The sequence below is a fragment of the Tachysurus fulvidraco genome, chromosome 23, assembly GCF_022655615.1.
Source record: "Tachysurus fulvidraco isolate hzauxx_2018 chromosome 23, HZAU_PFXX_2.0, whole genome shotgun sequence".
NCBI lineage: Eukaryota > Metazoa > Chordata > Actinopteri > Siluriformes > Bagridae > Tachysurus > Tachysurus fulvidraco.
Window position 1 is genome coordinate 2,076,692 of NC_062540.1, and position 14,975 is coordinate 2,091,666.

The window sequence follows — 14,975 nt, forward strand, 5'->3', positions numbered from 1 at the left end:
TTATCACCTCAACAAGGCCTTTGCACTTTATCCTGTCTGGGATTTATGGAAATTTCCATTTTCCATGTTGTTGATTAACTTTTATTCACAGGCTGGTTTTCTATTAAAGAATAACTCAGTGAGAGGAAGGATGCAGGAGAAACATTCCATTTCGAAGATCAGTAGGTGTTGACTCGACATGTAGAAACATCGACTCAATGGTGGTTTCTGTAACGTGTTTGGAAAGAGCCGATATCGCTCATATCTGCCTTAAACTCTACTATAATTAAGTCATTCCACATTTCTATGAGATTTTTGTTCAAATTATCTGTTAAAGGTCGTTCTCTAGAATTAGATGACGCCGTTATTTAATTGTTTGTCTGCATTTGTTTGTTTTGTTGATCCATGTGACTCAAATAGCTCAATGATGTTTATCGTGTATTTTCTGCTCCATCATTTGAATCTCTATCTGGTCAGCTAACGTATTTCATTTGAACTTTGAACTGTATATTTTAAACAATTAGAACGTTATAAAACAGCAGATTCAGCTTGGGGTAACAATGATGGGAAACCCGAGACAGTCAGAGATCAGACATCATCCTTTGACAAAAAACAAATGGAGTCTCATTTTCACGCCTAGAAAGCTAACAAAGTTGGATCCAGGTTGCTAAAATTAGCAAGGCTCAAGTGTTTTTGGAGCCCAGATATGCTTCAGCAAACCAAACACAGGTGTAAAGAGCGGCGCATGGCAACGTTGACATTTCTCCAAGTTATTCTTTAACTTTCGACTTCCTCTTTTGTGTTTACGCAACATATCACCAAAAACCTACATGTGGCTTTGTGTTTCTTACTGAGAACCGTGAAACACTGTAATGTTTATAACGTAAACCCACATTTTTGCTGAACGGTGACGTCATGTTTTAGGTCGGATGCTGTAGGTGTACTGCATGCGTTTATGTTCATCTGTAAGTGAGGGGACCAGTCAAACCGGCCCATGATGGCCGCCAGCCACATGTCTCCTGTGTTATTTTAAGAGCAAATCCTGATTGGCTTCCCCTTAAATGGCTCAAGAGGATATCTGTGCTACAAGCAAAACACACTTTAAATGCATGTTATTATAGCAGCTTGCTTTTTCACTGATGGATCTGTCAGACCTCTGAGTATGCAACCAAGCAGGCAGCAAAGCCTATTATTAACAAACCACAGAAACATTCAAAACATGATATATGAGAACATTATACATTATATATATATATATATATATATATATATATATATATATATATATATATATATATATATATATATATATATGGAATAAATAATTTATTTAAATAATAATAAATAATTTTATTATAAACAAAATTCAAATTATGGAAAAATTATAGTTATTTAAATAGTTACATAAAATTTTAGATTTTTAATAATTACCATGATTCTTTTGAAATAAAAATAATAAAATATTAATAAATAATAAATTGTCTCAATTTATTATTTGTCTGTCTATCAGTATTTATTTGTTTGTTCATTCATTCATTCATTCATTAGTTTGTTTGTTTATGCAAATTGTTAGATATAAAATGTAAATATTGAATTTTATTTTATACTATTTTGATTTTCCATCTTTGTTGCAAAAAATATAATAATAATAATAATAATAATAATAATAATATGATTATTGTAAATATTTTAATTAATTCTTAATTTTTATTTAATTTTTTTTTTTAATTTTACCCAGATCATACACAATATCTACTTATGAATACAAGACACAAACAATAACCCCAAGACTCTGAAGTTCTTACAGTTAAATATTAAAAAAAAAAAACTTAAATAATTAATAAATAAAACTAAAAAATCTAAAACAAACAAACAAACAAAAGTAAAAACCAAAGTGATTGGCAAATGAACTGAAATATAAGAAATATAAATGTGTATTTCAGTCCATAGTGGATGAAGCCCTGACTCCTAGTTCCTGAGTCACATTGTCAGCTTTTCATCCTCAGGTGATAAGCCACATCACGCCCTGCTCTCTGTATGCAAATGATTTATTAAGTGATTTGTTGACAAAGGGCGGATTTGACTAAACCCTATTATCGTCAAGCCGTGAAGTCTGAAAGCTCATCCTCTGTTTATTTGCAAACAGCGACATCTAGTGGAAAAGATCTGAAATAAGTTCTAAAATTTCCCTCCTGATGATCTAATGCACATTCATACAGACACAATGCAGACTTGCCCAGTCTGAGGATTAACATTAAGCAATAAAGTCACAACTGGAACTGAATGAATAATATTACACAAACCATGATCATTGTACATTAACATCATTTAGCAGACCTGCCTTATCCAGACCAACTTACATTTTTATCTCATTTCATACAAATGATGGTTAAGGGCCTTGCTCAGGGGCCCAGCAGTGACAGCGGGAATCAAACTCACAACCTTCTGATTGGTGATGCAGCACCTTAACCGCTAGGCTACCACATCGTGGTCTTACTGAATTGTTGCTGACTTTTCAACATTGTCTGAGCTATTAAGTACTGTTTAGTACTTGGTAGGCTTGGTAGCCTGAAAATAAGTACATTTTCAGCTGAAGAGAAAGCTGAGCAAAGAAATGGGATACAGAGCAGGCGTAGGTAGAGCAGGACGGATGGAGAGATGGAGCTGAGGTACAGGTGGTTGGAAGGGAATAAATAGCATGGTATAGGAGAATGGATGCTTGGATGCTTGGTTGAACTTAGAGATGGGGAAATGTAGGTGAGTTAGAGGTGCCTGGATGGAGGGATAGTAAGCAGTGGAGTATGTAAACAGTGATGGATGGATGGTGAGGTAGGGCTGGAAAGAGAAAGATGAATAAAAGTGTAAGAGCTAGTAGGTAGAGATGGATGGATGGATGGATGGATGGATGGATGGATGGATGGATGGATGGATGGATGGATGGATGGATGGGTGGGTGGGTGGATGGATGGATGGATGGGTGGATGGATGGATGGATGGATGGATGGAGGTGAGGGGAGGTAGAAGCATGGAGGAATAGATGGGCAATGAAACAAGGCTGGAAAGAGAAGTGTGGATAAAGTAATAAAGAGCTGAGATGGAAGGATTGATACATGGATGGAGGGGAGGTAGAGGTGTCTAGATGGAGGTATAGATGGACACTGAGGCAGGGCTGGAAAGAGAAGTATGGATAAAGGAATAAAGATCTAGGTAGAATAAAAGGAGGTAGAAATGGATGGATAGATGGAAAATGGAAGAAGAAAGAGGGGATTTTCAGGGATTTTCAGTTTAAACCACACCCACTCTGAGTTTAAATCTGAATACAGATGTGAATACAGTTTAAATCTGAATACAGATGTTAATCTTTGGAACAACAGAGTGTCATATTGTTACATGTTGATTACTTTATAATGTCTGAAGCGGTCAGGACGGAGACATGTGATCTTTCTGGGACAAAACATTTGGTTTCCTGATCCTTGTTTTGTCCTGCAGTGACTCTTGAGCCAATCTGAATCTGTGCTGCTTTGTTGCCTTGGGAACAAAACTAAAACCAATACAGCTGAAGGGTGTAAACACGATGACATCATCGGTGGGAAGGAAAGGGCTAGTGGACTTTGGATTCCCCTGGATGAGAAGCCCACGCATCTGGAGGAGATCACGTTTTGCGACATGCTGGAGAGATTCCCAAGTGCACACACCGTGCCACACCGTGCCACACCGTGCCACACCGTGCCACACCGTGCCACACCGCGCCACACCGTGCCACACCGCGCCACACCGCGCCACACCGTGCCACACCGCGCCACACCGCGCCTGACGTTCGATCATGTTCGTTATTTAAATTCCACTGAAACCTGATTAGCTGGAACATTTGGATTTATACTGATTTTATAGCAACGTTCAGAAAAGTGCACCAGATGTGGAAGGAACACAAAGACTTTGCCAGATATTTAGGAAATCCACCTTAATCTTATATGCGTTAAAGAAAACACACAGAACTTTACTTACACACACACACTCTCTCTCTCTCTCTCTCTCTCTCTCTCTCTCTCTCTCTCTCTCTCTCTCTCTCTCTCTCACACACACACACACACACACACACACACACACACACACACACACACACACACACACACACACACACACACAAAGATCACCGTAGAGTAGTCTGATGCATGTTTTCCATTTTATCGTTTCGTTAGATTAAATAAAGGTGTGTTTTGATGTAAATTAGGTGTGTGTGTGTGTGTGTGTGTGTGTGTGTGTGTGTGTGTGTGTGTGTGTGTGTGTGTGTGTGTGTGTGTGTGTGTGTGTGTGTGAGTAACACCGTGACATATACATATGACGTGTAAATAAAAGTGGGCGGGACTTCTGTACTGTGCTTTGACATCATAATTACCTTCATCAATAATCATCATCCTGGGCACGTCATGATCACTTGATCACATGATCTCAGTTTCCACTCGCCTACAAAGCGCTGCTAACGCACTGTACGCCACTTCACCTCTCACACATGCATTCCATCAGTGACATTTCAACAAGGTCATTATTACTGTTTGTTTACGTACTTGTGTTTTTTTTTTTTTTTTATCCAATTAATAATAAGTGTTACATTTTACGCATAAGTAATCAACATTCCAACATTCCAGGAGAGTCGGTGCAGCATGATGGGTGGAGACACTTTCTATTTCTCTGGATTGGGAACTTTATTTGTTCTATAAAGAAGTTATGATTGTGGAACTTCAGCAGTTTCATAGAGAAATGTTTGCAGAGGAACATCGGAGAACTCGCGGACATCCAGATGAATAGAAAAGATTCACTGTTTATTCGCTTTTAGCTGAGGACATTTTTTCATGTTTGGTGCTCAATAAGGTTTCGATCTCGAAAGCAAACCTGTGGAGGAACCTCACTTCTGGTGCACATGCTCACAAGGTTGCTCTTCCTTCACAAAATCTAAGCTCCGGCTTCATCACCACAGACGTCACACAGTCTCAGTCTCTATATCTGGAGTCAGTAGGTGAGGTGTGATGAGTGAATCAAACTGAGGGTCATCAGTGCTAACGTTAAAATGGTGACATCACCTTAATCTGAAGGTTCCTCAGAACTCAGACAATTTAGTCATTATTTAGAGAAGACAGCAGGAAAGACGAGTCGTGTGATACTGTACTGTCTCCATGACGACTCGTCTTATTCGCTGTATTGTTATAAGGTCTGGGTCAAAAAAGGAAAAGTTGCTATCAAATCCAAAAGCTAAGCAAAGGCTTCTCCAGTGCAAAACATGTTTTAAGTGACGATAATCTGTTTGCAAGGGCGCACGGTGGCTTAGTGTTTAGCATGTTCGCCTCACACCTCCAGGGTTGGGGGTTCGATTCCCACCTCCACCTCGTGTGTGTGGAGTTTGCATGTTCTCCCCGTGCCTCGGGGGTTTCCTCCGGATACTTCGGTTTCCTCCCCCAGTCCAAAGACATGCATGGTAGGTTGATTGGCATCTCTGGAAAATTGTCCGTAGTGTGTGAGTGTGTGTGTGAATGAGAGTGTGTGTGTGCCCTGTGATGGGTTGGCACTCTGTCCAGGGTGTATCCTGCCTCGATGCCCGATGACGCCTGAGATAGGCACAGGCTCCCCGTGACCCGAGAAGTTCGGATAAGCGGTAGAAAATGAGTGAGAGAGAGTGAGTGAGTAATCTGTTTGCACTTCAGCAAAATAAACAAACTACAACATAAACCTTCTTAACAAACCCAGTGATATAAATTCCTCCATGAAGCAGCCACGTGATTTAACGTCTCCTCACAAAGCTGTGGTTTTATATTTTACAGCATTTAGCAGACACCCTTATCCAGAGCGACTTACTTTTTTTTTTTATACAACTGAGCAATTGAGGGTTAAGGGCCTTGCTCAGACTGGTGGACGTAGGAATTGAACTCACCCTAACCCTAACCCTAACCCTAACACTTCCGATTGGTAGCCCAACACCTTAACCACATCCCTGTGCACATCCCTTTTCACTTATTAACATAAGAAATAACATGCTGCTTCGGGTGTGTGTTCACAGTGTGTGTGTTCACAGTGTGTGTGTGTGTGTGTGTGTGTGTGTGTGTGTGTGTGTGTGTGTGTGTGTGTGTGTGTGTATGTGCACTTTGGATGGGTTACATGCAGAGAACAAATTCTGAGTAGGGGTCACGTCAGGTTTAACACTTCATTTTTATGTTTTTTGTAAATTGTGATTTTTATACACGACTAGATAACAAGATTACGTAATTTCTTGCTAGGGCATCAAATTGATCAGGTTTACACCTGTGTTACGGCTGTTCGATGTACGTTAGCGTCATATTGTATAAGTGATAATAACGACGAGGTTGTGAGACGGGATTTTCTTCTGTCTCGGCTGTGGCTATGTATTTCTCTGCATGTCACAGTAATTAACAGTTAATTCACTGAATGTCTATACAAACATCATAAAGCATGGACGCAGAATGATACGTTCATGCATTCTGAATCCGAACACACCCGAGCAAGCCAAACCTCATTCTTTTCTCTCATCAATTTATTAAGAACAAAGCCGCTGGAACAGTTGGTTAAGATCCTGAGCTGACTTTCAAGGTGTTAACTCTTCACCCGAGGACTGACAGAGACGCTGCAGGAGAACAGGCAACATCTTTACACTCAGCTGCTGAGATCTGTGTGCGCCGATCCGATCCTGTATCACGTAAGTCGGCTTAGACGAACGCTTCTGAGATGTTGATGACTTTGCTGGGGAAAGATTTAAGAGTTAAGATGTTGAGTGTGTTCACCCAGGGGTACAGATGGTGTGTGATACTGCATTTTGTTGCCTTGTACTTGTGCATGTGCAATAAAGTTGAATCTAATTTAATCTAATCTAATCTAATCTAATCTAATATGTGAAATAATTGATGTTCTCTATGATAGAGAGCTTCTAATCGCTCTGATCATCAGTCTCTCTGCTCATATTTCCTGCAGTAAATCTCAGTGTCTCACAACTGAGTCTGATCGTCACGTTCCACTCGTCTGATCTTGTCTGTTCACAAATAACTGCTTATTAAATCCAGGTTTTAATTGTTTTATCAGATTTTTTTTCTAAACATATTTATTTATTTATTTATTTATTTATTTATTTATTTATTTATTTATTTATTTGTCTATCTAGCTATCTATTTATTTGATTGTTTATTTATTTATTTGTGTATTTATTTATTTATTTATTCATCCATCCATCCATCCATTTATTTATTTGTTTGTTTGTTTGTTTGTTTGTTTGTTTGTTTGTTTGTTTGTTTGTTTGTTTATTTAATGAAATCTGTTGTTTTCCTCACACTCGTCTCCACCGCGTGATATTCCTTTTATTATGGCCAATATTTTAAAACACAATGAAAACGTGACACTCGCTGCACCGGAAAACGGAGCTAGGCTAGTATTGTAGCATGATAGCGATCGAAATATTTTATTATACGTTCTCTCTCGTTTCCAATTTTTTAACAATGATTTCTCGACATTTTTCTCCCCTGCGCCTGCGCTTTATTAAATTTTTTATTTTTTATATTTTCCTCCCAAAATTTCCCTTTCCACTTGCTACATTTCCGTTCAAACCTCTCGACGTTTCTTTCCAGATACGGACGGACTTCGTATCATCAAACTGTTTTGACCTCAATTCTTTAAAAATTGTGTCTTGAAAATGGGCGAAAATTTGCTAATTACTCTAAAACTGCTCCTGTTTTTGGACGCTTTGTTATCATTGTCGTCTAGTTTCTAAGCATGCTAACTAATAGGAGAGATTTGACCACTCCTATATGTAATGGCTATATTATTAAGATTTCCAGTCAGACCAGTTTAGCACGAGTTATAAAGCACTGTCAGATATTTTACCACGCTAGCTGGGTGCTGTTGATTTTTTTTGGAGGGGTGGTGGAGACGTGTTATCAGAGCTTTAAATGGTCATGCATGGAGTTCCTCGCATACCTCTCGGGTCCTCCCACAGACTCGAACTCCTTGGTCAGGTCGAGGTGTTAAGCTCTCTAGACTGGTTTAACATACAGTAGGTGGAGAAAATACTGTGCGGCTGCAGGCCTGAAAAATAATGTAAAAAAAAATCATGTTGTGGCTATAAATCGTAAGAAAGACGTAGCCTTCCGTTTTGAGGAAAGAAGGACTGTGACAATATTATTGGGCTTATATTCTGTTGATCATTTTCTCTGATGCATCGTAAGCTAACGTTAGCTAGCTACGTTAAGAGATAAATGATGAGCGATTTTTTGTTTTGGTGTAAAACGTAAAAATTCTACATAAAAAATTCCTTATTTACGGGATAAATGATGTGATTATCTCAGCAGCAGGTTTCGCTAACATAAGCAAAGTTATTTAGTTATCTGATGATGGAAATTTATTTGATGTAAAATCAAATCAAAATGAGTAAATCATAGTGAGGTGAAATCAGATATCAGATCGAAATATGCAAAGAGAAAAATCCCTTTAAATCAAGAGCTTATTTTATTTCATATTTTGAATCACTTAAAATTTTAGCCCCAAGATCAGTTTCTAAATGAATTTAATTTATGTTCTGTATTTTAACGTGATTGCATCATCAATTGCTTCACAGACGTCATAGATTCTCCGCCACGGTGGCCTGCAGACAGACGTTAATGTTACGGTTGGAATCGATGTTGGAATGACGCATTAAGACAATACTAGACTCACATGTTTTTTTCCGCCCCATTTTCATGGTATAATTAACCAGATGATACACATTAAGGACGGCGGTGTCACATTTGTGCCACACCCAGTGCAGATCATGAGGCGAGGATCGTACTGTAATTACAGGCTTTCTTTCATGTTGATGAATTCTTTCCAAGCCAAAGCATTGTTTTGTCGGATTGATCTGGACACGTGCTTGAGCTCTTTTGTGAAACATGTGACTCGACTCCACGAGTCTTGAGAAGGTCCAAAACCTTCAGAAATGATTCCTCAGTCAGACTTTTCCACGAATGCTAACATTTACAAATCGTCTTTGTTTTTTTCTCTGCATTTCCAGGATGATTTGGAGAACAGCTCTGCTCTACGCCCAACTGTGGCTTGTCCTGTCTTTAGTGTCTGGGGACCTCACTAGTGATGAGAAGACCCAGATTGTGAATTTGCTCAACCAGTACCGCTCCTCAGTCAACCCTGGAGCTGCTAATATGCAACGCATGGTGAGCACCATCATGTTCCTGCACCAACATCAGCTGAGAATGTTGGCTATTTGTTGTATGGAGGATTTGGGAGTAAAATTGTATTCTCAAGAGTTCTAGTCTAAAAATATATGAAGTATTCCTTCCTGTAGAAAGTTAAATGTTTAATAATAGATGGTGAACAAGCTAGTCAATCCTTTATTGGTGCTAGCGTCCGTGTCCTACCCTAGTTACTGTATCTGTATATGTTTTAGGATGGAACAAACTAGAATAGAACATCCTGGACCTTTACCTTGAACCTTTATCATCACGTCTAAACGCAAGTCCGATGATGCTTCGATGCATAAAATAAACAAATAAAACAAAATCCAAGCAAACAGCTGAGTTCTAAGAGTGATAAACGTGATAAACGTGATAAACGTGATAAAAATAAAACGTAACTGATAAGATACTGAACACCGGCGGCACAAACAGCCTGTGATCACTGCAGCATTCCTACATGCACAAATAAATTAAGCTGATGTCAGGATTTGAGCCTTCACTGATTACCTCAAGGCTTTGTGCTAATCGCCGGTGTGATAAAGACGACATTATGATTTAAATGGCAGCTGACAGATTTATGAGAAGCATAAATAGAAATAGTTACCTTAGTAATTATAACAATAATTATGTCAATTACATTAAAAAGCCTTCAGAAAGGATTGTGAGACAAACATGTGTTTGTGTGTGTGTGTGTGTGTGTGTGTGTGTGTGTGTGTGTGTGTGTGTGTGTGTGTGTGTGTGTGTGCGTGTTTGTGTGTGTGTGAGTGTGTGTGTGTAAGTGTTTGTGTGTGCGTGTTTGTGTGTGTGTGTGTGTGTGAGTGTTTGTGTGTGCATGTGAGTGAGTGAGAGTGTGTGTGTGTGTGAGTAAGTGTGTGTGTGTGTGTGTGAGTGTTTGTGTGTGTGAGTGAGTGTGTGTGAGTGTGCGTGTGTGTGTGTGTGTGAGTGTGTGTGTGTGTGTGTGTGTGTGTGTGTGTGTGTGTGTGAGTGAGTGTGTGTGTGTTTGTGTGTGTGTGTGTTTGTGTGTTTGTTTGTGAGTTTAGTTTTTTTTTTGTTGTGTACTTGAGTTTGTTTTGTTTTTTTTGTGAGTTTTTTTGTTTTTGCGTGTGTGACTTTTTTTTGTTTTTTTGGTGTGTTTCTTGGTTTTTTTGTTGTTTTTTTCGTTCTCTCTTGCATTTTTGTTTTTTTTTTTGTCTACGCTCGAGATCTCTCTCTTGACTCCTATCTCGCTCTCCTCCTATCTCCTTTTTTTTGTTTTTTTTTTTTTTTTTTTGTTTTTTTTTTTTGTTTTTTTACTCTCTCGGAGCTCTTCTCGTCCCTTCTCTCTCTCTCGCTTCTCTCTACTCTAGTCAGAATTTTTTTTTGTTTGTTTTATCTCTCTCTCTCTCTCTTTCTCTCGCTTCTCTCTCTCTCTTATCTCTCCTATCTCTCCTATCCTTTTTGTGTTTTTGTTTTTTTTCTCTCTCTCTCTCTCTTGTCGCCTCTCTCTCTTCCTTTATCCTTCTCTATCTTCTATCTCTGCTATCTATCTCTCTCTCTCTCTCTCTACCTTGTATTTTTTGTTGTGTTCGCTCATCGGCTCTCTCGTCCTTTCTGCGATAAGCGCGCGAGCCGCTGTTGCGCTCTCTCTCTCGCTCTCTCTCTCCTGTTTTTTTTTTTGTGGCGCGCGCGCGCGCGTTCTCTGCCTCTCGCTCCATTGCGCGCTAGCGCCTCTCGCGCTGCGCTGCTAGCGCGTCTCTACTCTCTCGCTCTCTAGAGAGAGAGAATGTGTGTGTGTTTCCAAATTTCCAAATTGTTTCACAGACTTGTAACTTTAAGTGGAAAAAAAAATGAGAAATTGAAAAATAAATAAATAAATCTGGTCACAAGGACGGAAACCAAGTCATGGTATAAGAGGAATAAAAACCTCTGTTGTTAAATAATAATAATAATAAGCAACTGAGAGTTTCATCTTGTTTACCGAGTTTTGTTTTTTTTTTTTACAAAAAAATTGTTTTTAAATTTTAAAATATGTTTAAAATAATAGGTATTAGAGCTGCTTTAGTGATCCATCAGTGAGCCCAGATGTTATTTTGCAGACGTGTGAACCTTGTGTTGTTTTTGTGTAGCTTTGGAACGACAAGCTGAGCGAGGTGGCTGCAGCATACGCTGCCCAGTGCGTATGGGATCACAACCCTAAAATCGAAGGCATACTTGGTGAAAGCACCTACATGACTCTCGGACCCCTGTTGGTCAGCCACCCATTCAGCGTATGGTAAGAATGAAGGTTTTACGACGGCTCCACACGGCCGAGCTCAAATAAACAACCAAGCAGCGAGCAAGTGGATCGTCCGTGACGTCTTTGTTCTCTTTCTCCAGGTTTGACCAGCACGTGAATTACAATTTCTACCTGAACAACTGTATTGCTGGGAAACCGTGTGGTGACTACACTCAGGTGAGCGAGAAGAACATCGCACCACCATCCTGAATGATTTTACTCCATATGTCTCTGTTTTTAACATGATTTATTTACTTTCACAAAGTTTTCACAATCCCAATTACAATTTTTTTTTTTTTTTTTGGTCAAAATTCATCCTGATATTTTCTTAAAATTTTCCGCACCGAAATAAAGTTTTCATAAGCGGGATTTTTACAGATTCGTTTCATAACGCGAGGGATTTATTTAGAATTTTTATTTCTACAATTAATTTCTATTTCTTGCTGAATATTTTGTTTGATTTTGCACGTTTTACCTTCAGATTTTTTTCAATAGTCTTTTCCATCCGATTTAGATTCACGTGTGAATAATTTAGTTTTGAATGTGATGTTTTTTTCTGTTCGAAATGTCGAGCGTCTTTTTTTCTTTCTTTTTTTACACGCGATCACACTGATTTTTATAAAATGATCACTTTCGTGTTTAAATTCTATTACAAACAGAAAAGATATTTTACTGAAAACTAGATAAATCATGAATTACAATAACAATATATAGAATAAAACCACCACCCCACAACCCCCCCACCCCCCAAAAAAAAACATTTCCACTGTTTACTAAATTCAAACACAATTTTGAAATGTAAAATTTGTAAATAACGAAACAAAACACTTTTTCTTGTTCTTTTTTTTTGATCACTGAAGTGAAATAAAGTCTATGTGTGTTTGTTTCAGATGGTGTGGGCGAACACCTCGTTTGTCGGCTGCGCTGCACAATATTGCCCGAGTGTTTCTAAATTTGATGCTGAAAATGCCACAATGCTGGTCTGCAACTATTATCCTCCGTAAGTCTGTGTTTCAATCTGCTACAGCTGGATTATCCTACTGTCATATGTTCGTAGGGTGTTCATGCACTATGTGTAATTTACACGGCATTGGATCTACTCTACCAAACCGTGCAGTGATATCTGTATGTGGGGGCGGAGTCAACACGAACGAGACCACGCCTACTTTGTTAGCATTATGAGCATAATGGATTAAAATACATTTAATTTATCAGCAATCTTTATTTAGTTTATTAATTTATCCTTACTAAAGAAACCTACACAGTTTTCCATACGTATTAGCAGACTAACTTAAAACAATGTTATATGCTCTACAGAGGCAGTATAAAAGGACAGTCACCCTATAAGGAAGGACCTCCGTGCACTGCTTGTCCAAAAGAGACGCAAAGATGTACGAACAATTACTGCGGTAAGGTTACCTCCTGTACAGTGACGTCCTGTTCGTGTCCTCGTTGATAATAACTTATCTTGTACAAATGCTGTTCTGTTTCTATGGTAACAACATATACAGGGATTTGGTCTTTGGTACACAAATGAAAAAAAAAAACTTGACCGATCATTAATATGGTGACATTTTCTGTTGTTGTTGTTTTTTTTTTTTGTTTTTTTTTAAACATTTACGGAATGAGTCTCCGGCGTCAGAGCTTCGTAGTTAACCGTATGTTTTAATTGTCGAGCGTCCGCCAGAGGAGTCCTTGTGTAAGTTGTTACTATAGTAACGCCGCTATAGTACGATTCTCATAACGAATGTCGTGGCTGTACGTTTTCTAAACGTTTATCATAATGCTAATAAAGTTTTAAAGCATTTTGCTTTCATGTTCAGCAGAATCTTATAACCCGTTGTGTCTTTCCTCCAGATCGAGGCACCGATATTCCTATAGGACTCACAGATGCCTCTCTAGCGACGATATTTAACACAAGCCCCACTGCAACTTCAGGAGGATTTACGAAACCCTCTTCGGTTCCTCTACTGCTCGCCGGCCTGACAGTGTTCTATTCTTTCATCCCTGGGACTTTTACAGAGTCTTGAAGACGACTGCATTGATTACGTCGTTCCACGGAAATAAGAATCCTTGACAGCCAAAACTGTACATTTGTTTTTATTTGTTCTTTATGTATGTTTTGTACGTATATATTCAAGTTTCAAGTTTCAAGTTTCAAGTTTTTCTTTATTGTCAACTCTTTCACATGTACAGTATATACACAAAAAAGAATCGAAAATGTATTTCTCTCAGTCCCAAGGTGCAAAATATTAGCAATGAGATTTAAATAAAGTGCAAAGCATATGTAGATGCAGTGGAGAATAGGCAGACCAATGCTGCACAAAGTGACTGGTGCATGTTTCCTTATGTTAGTGGGAGGGGGAGTGGAAGGTCCTTGGGGATGTGGGATCTGAAGGGGAGTGTTGGCTTCATAGATCTGTGGAGCCTGTGGCAGAAAAGAGAAGTACATATATATAGTATATATATACTGTATATATAAAATCATGCCCTAAATAGCATTTGATGAGTTCCTGACCTGCTGTTGCCTTGATTTATTATAGTAATAAATAAGACACATTCTATAGTATTATATCTAAAATGTTTCGAAATCAATTTATTTGGAATACTATAATATCACATGGGTTACAGTGGGTGTTTTTTTTCACGTTAAGCTCCTTACATTATTGTTCAGTATTTATATACAGTATACATATATATATATTTTACACACAGATTGTATTATATGTTAAATAAGGAGGGTTTTTACGTTTTGTCGTCGTCGTCGTCGATGTTGTTTTGAACTGAAAACTAAATCGAAACGAAACTCCATGAAACAAAAATGACAGAAAAATACAGAAATTTATTTTAAATGTTTATTCTGTAGCATTTTGTTTTATTCTAACAAGCTATTTATAATTAAAATGTATAATCCTTTTTGTCATTTTGTCTTATTATGTGAAAAAAAAAAAAAAAGGCCGGACGTATTTGGACACGCTATTTGTGTGACTAAATGAATAAATTATTTATCTACATGCTCACTTTGTGTTTTCAGTTGATGTTTTTGTCTTATTTCAAGATTTCACAGCAGCTTCTGTACATGTAGATTTCTACCTATGTGCTGTAGCTGTTATCTCTTATAAAGACTATCCTGTGCTTTCCCAGGACTCCCGTGACCTCCATATGAGTAATAGGATTCGGTGCCAGTGCTTCTGTCACCACTCATGTTTTCCACATAATATGATAAGGAAAAAAACAAACAGTCCAAGCTGTTCACCAAGCAGTCCGTTACTTGGTTGATGTGTACGTTCCCATATCACGATGCTAACACCACCGTGCTTCAGTGTACACACGGTGTACACAGGATCCTAAAAGCAACCCTTCTTTCTCCAAACACGACATACGTTCGTATTAATGCTAGTGAGCTGTTTTATTTCTTTAGTCTGTCCAGAGAAGATCTGTGCAGAGCTTTAGCAGACGACTGCAACAAAAGCGATGTAGAATCTTTGCCGGAGATCATCACAGTCGTCGAGTCATGAACTTTC

General features: G+C 38.4%; 1 protein-coding gene across 1 annotated transcript; it reads left to right on the plus strand.

Moving 5' to 3' along the window:
* Positions 1-6,443: 6,443 nt before the first annotated feature.
* On the plus strand, positions 6,444-14,471 carry LOC113655019 (peptidase inhibitor 16-like). The gene is made up of 7 exons (XM_027165283.2): positions 6,444-6,682; positions 9,020-9,176; positions 11,303-11,448; positions 11,553-11,628; positions 12,342-12,451; positions 12,769-12,860; positions 13,309-14,471. The coding sequence occupies exons 2-7, from the start codon at positions 9,021-9,023 to the stop codon at positions 13,479-13,481; spliced, it is 753 nt and encodes a 250-aa protein (XP_027021084.1). The 5' UTR covers positions 6,444-6,682; position 9,020; the 3' UTR covers positions 13,482-14,471.
* The last annotated feature ends 504 nt before the right edge of the window (positions 14,472-14,975 follow it).

Bases quoted from the DNA above. Each gene is read 5' to 3' on its own strand.
- LOC113655019 (XM_027165283.2), top strand. From the start codon at position 9,021: ATGATTTGGAGAACAGCTCTGCTCTACGCCCAACTGTGGCTTGTCCTG. The intron at 9,177-11,302 runs GTGAGCACCATC...GTTTTTGTGTAG, and splicing joins CTGCTAATATGCAACGCATG to CTTTGGAACGACAAGCTGAG. The intron at 12,861-13,308 runs GTAAGGTTACCT...TCTTTCCTCCAG, and splicing joins ATGTACGAACAATTACTGCG to ATCGAGGCACCGATATTCCT.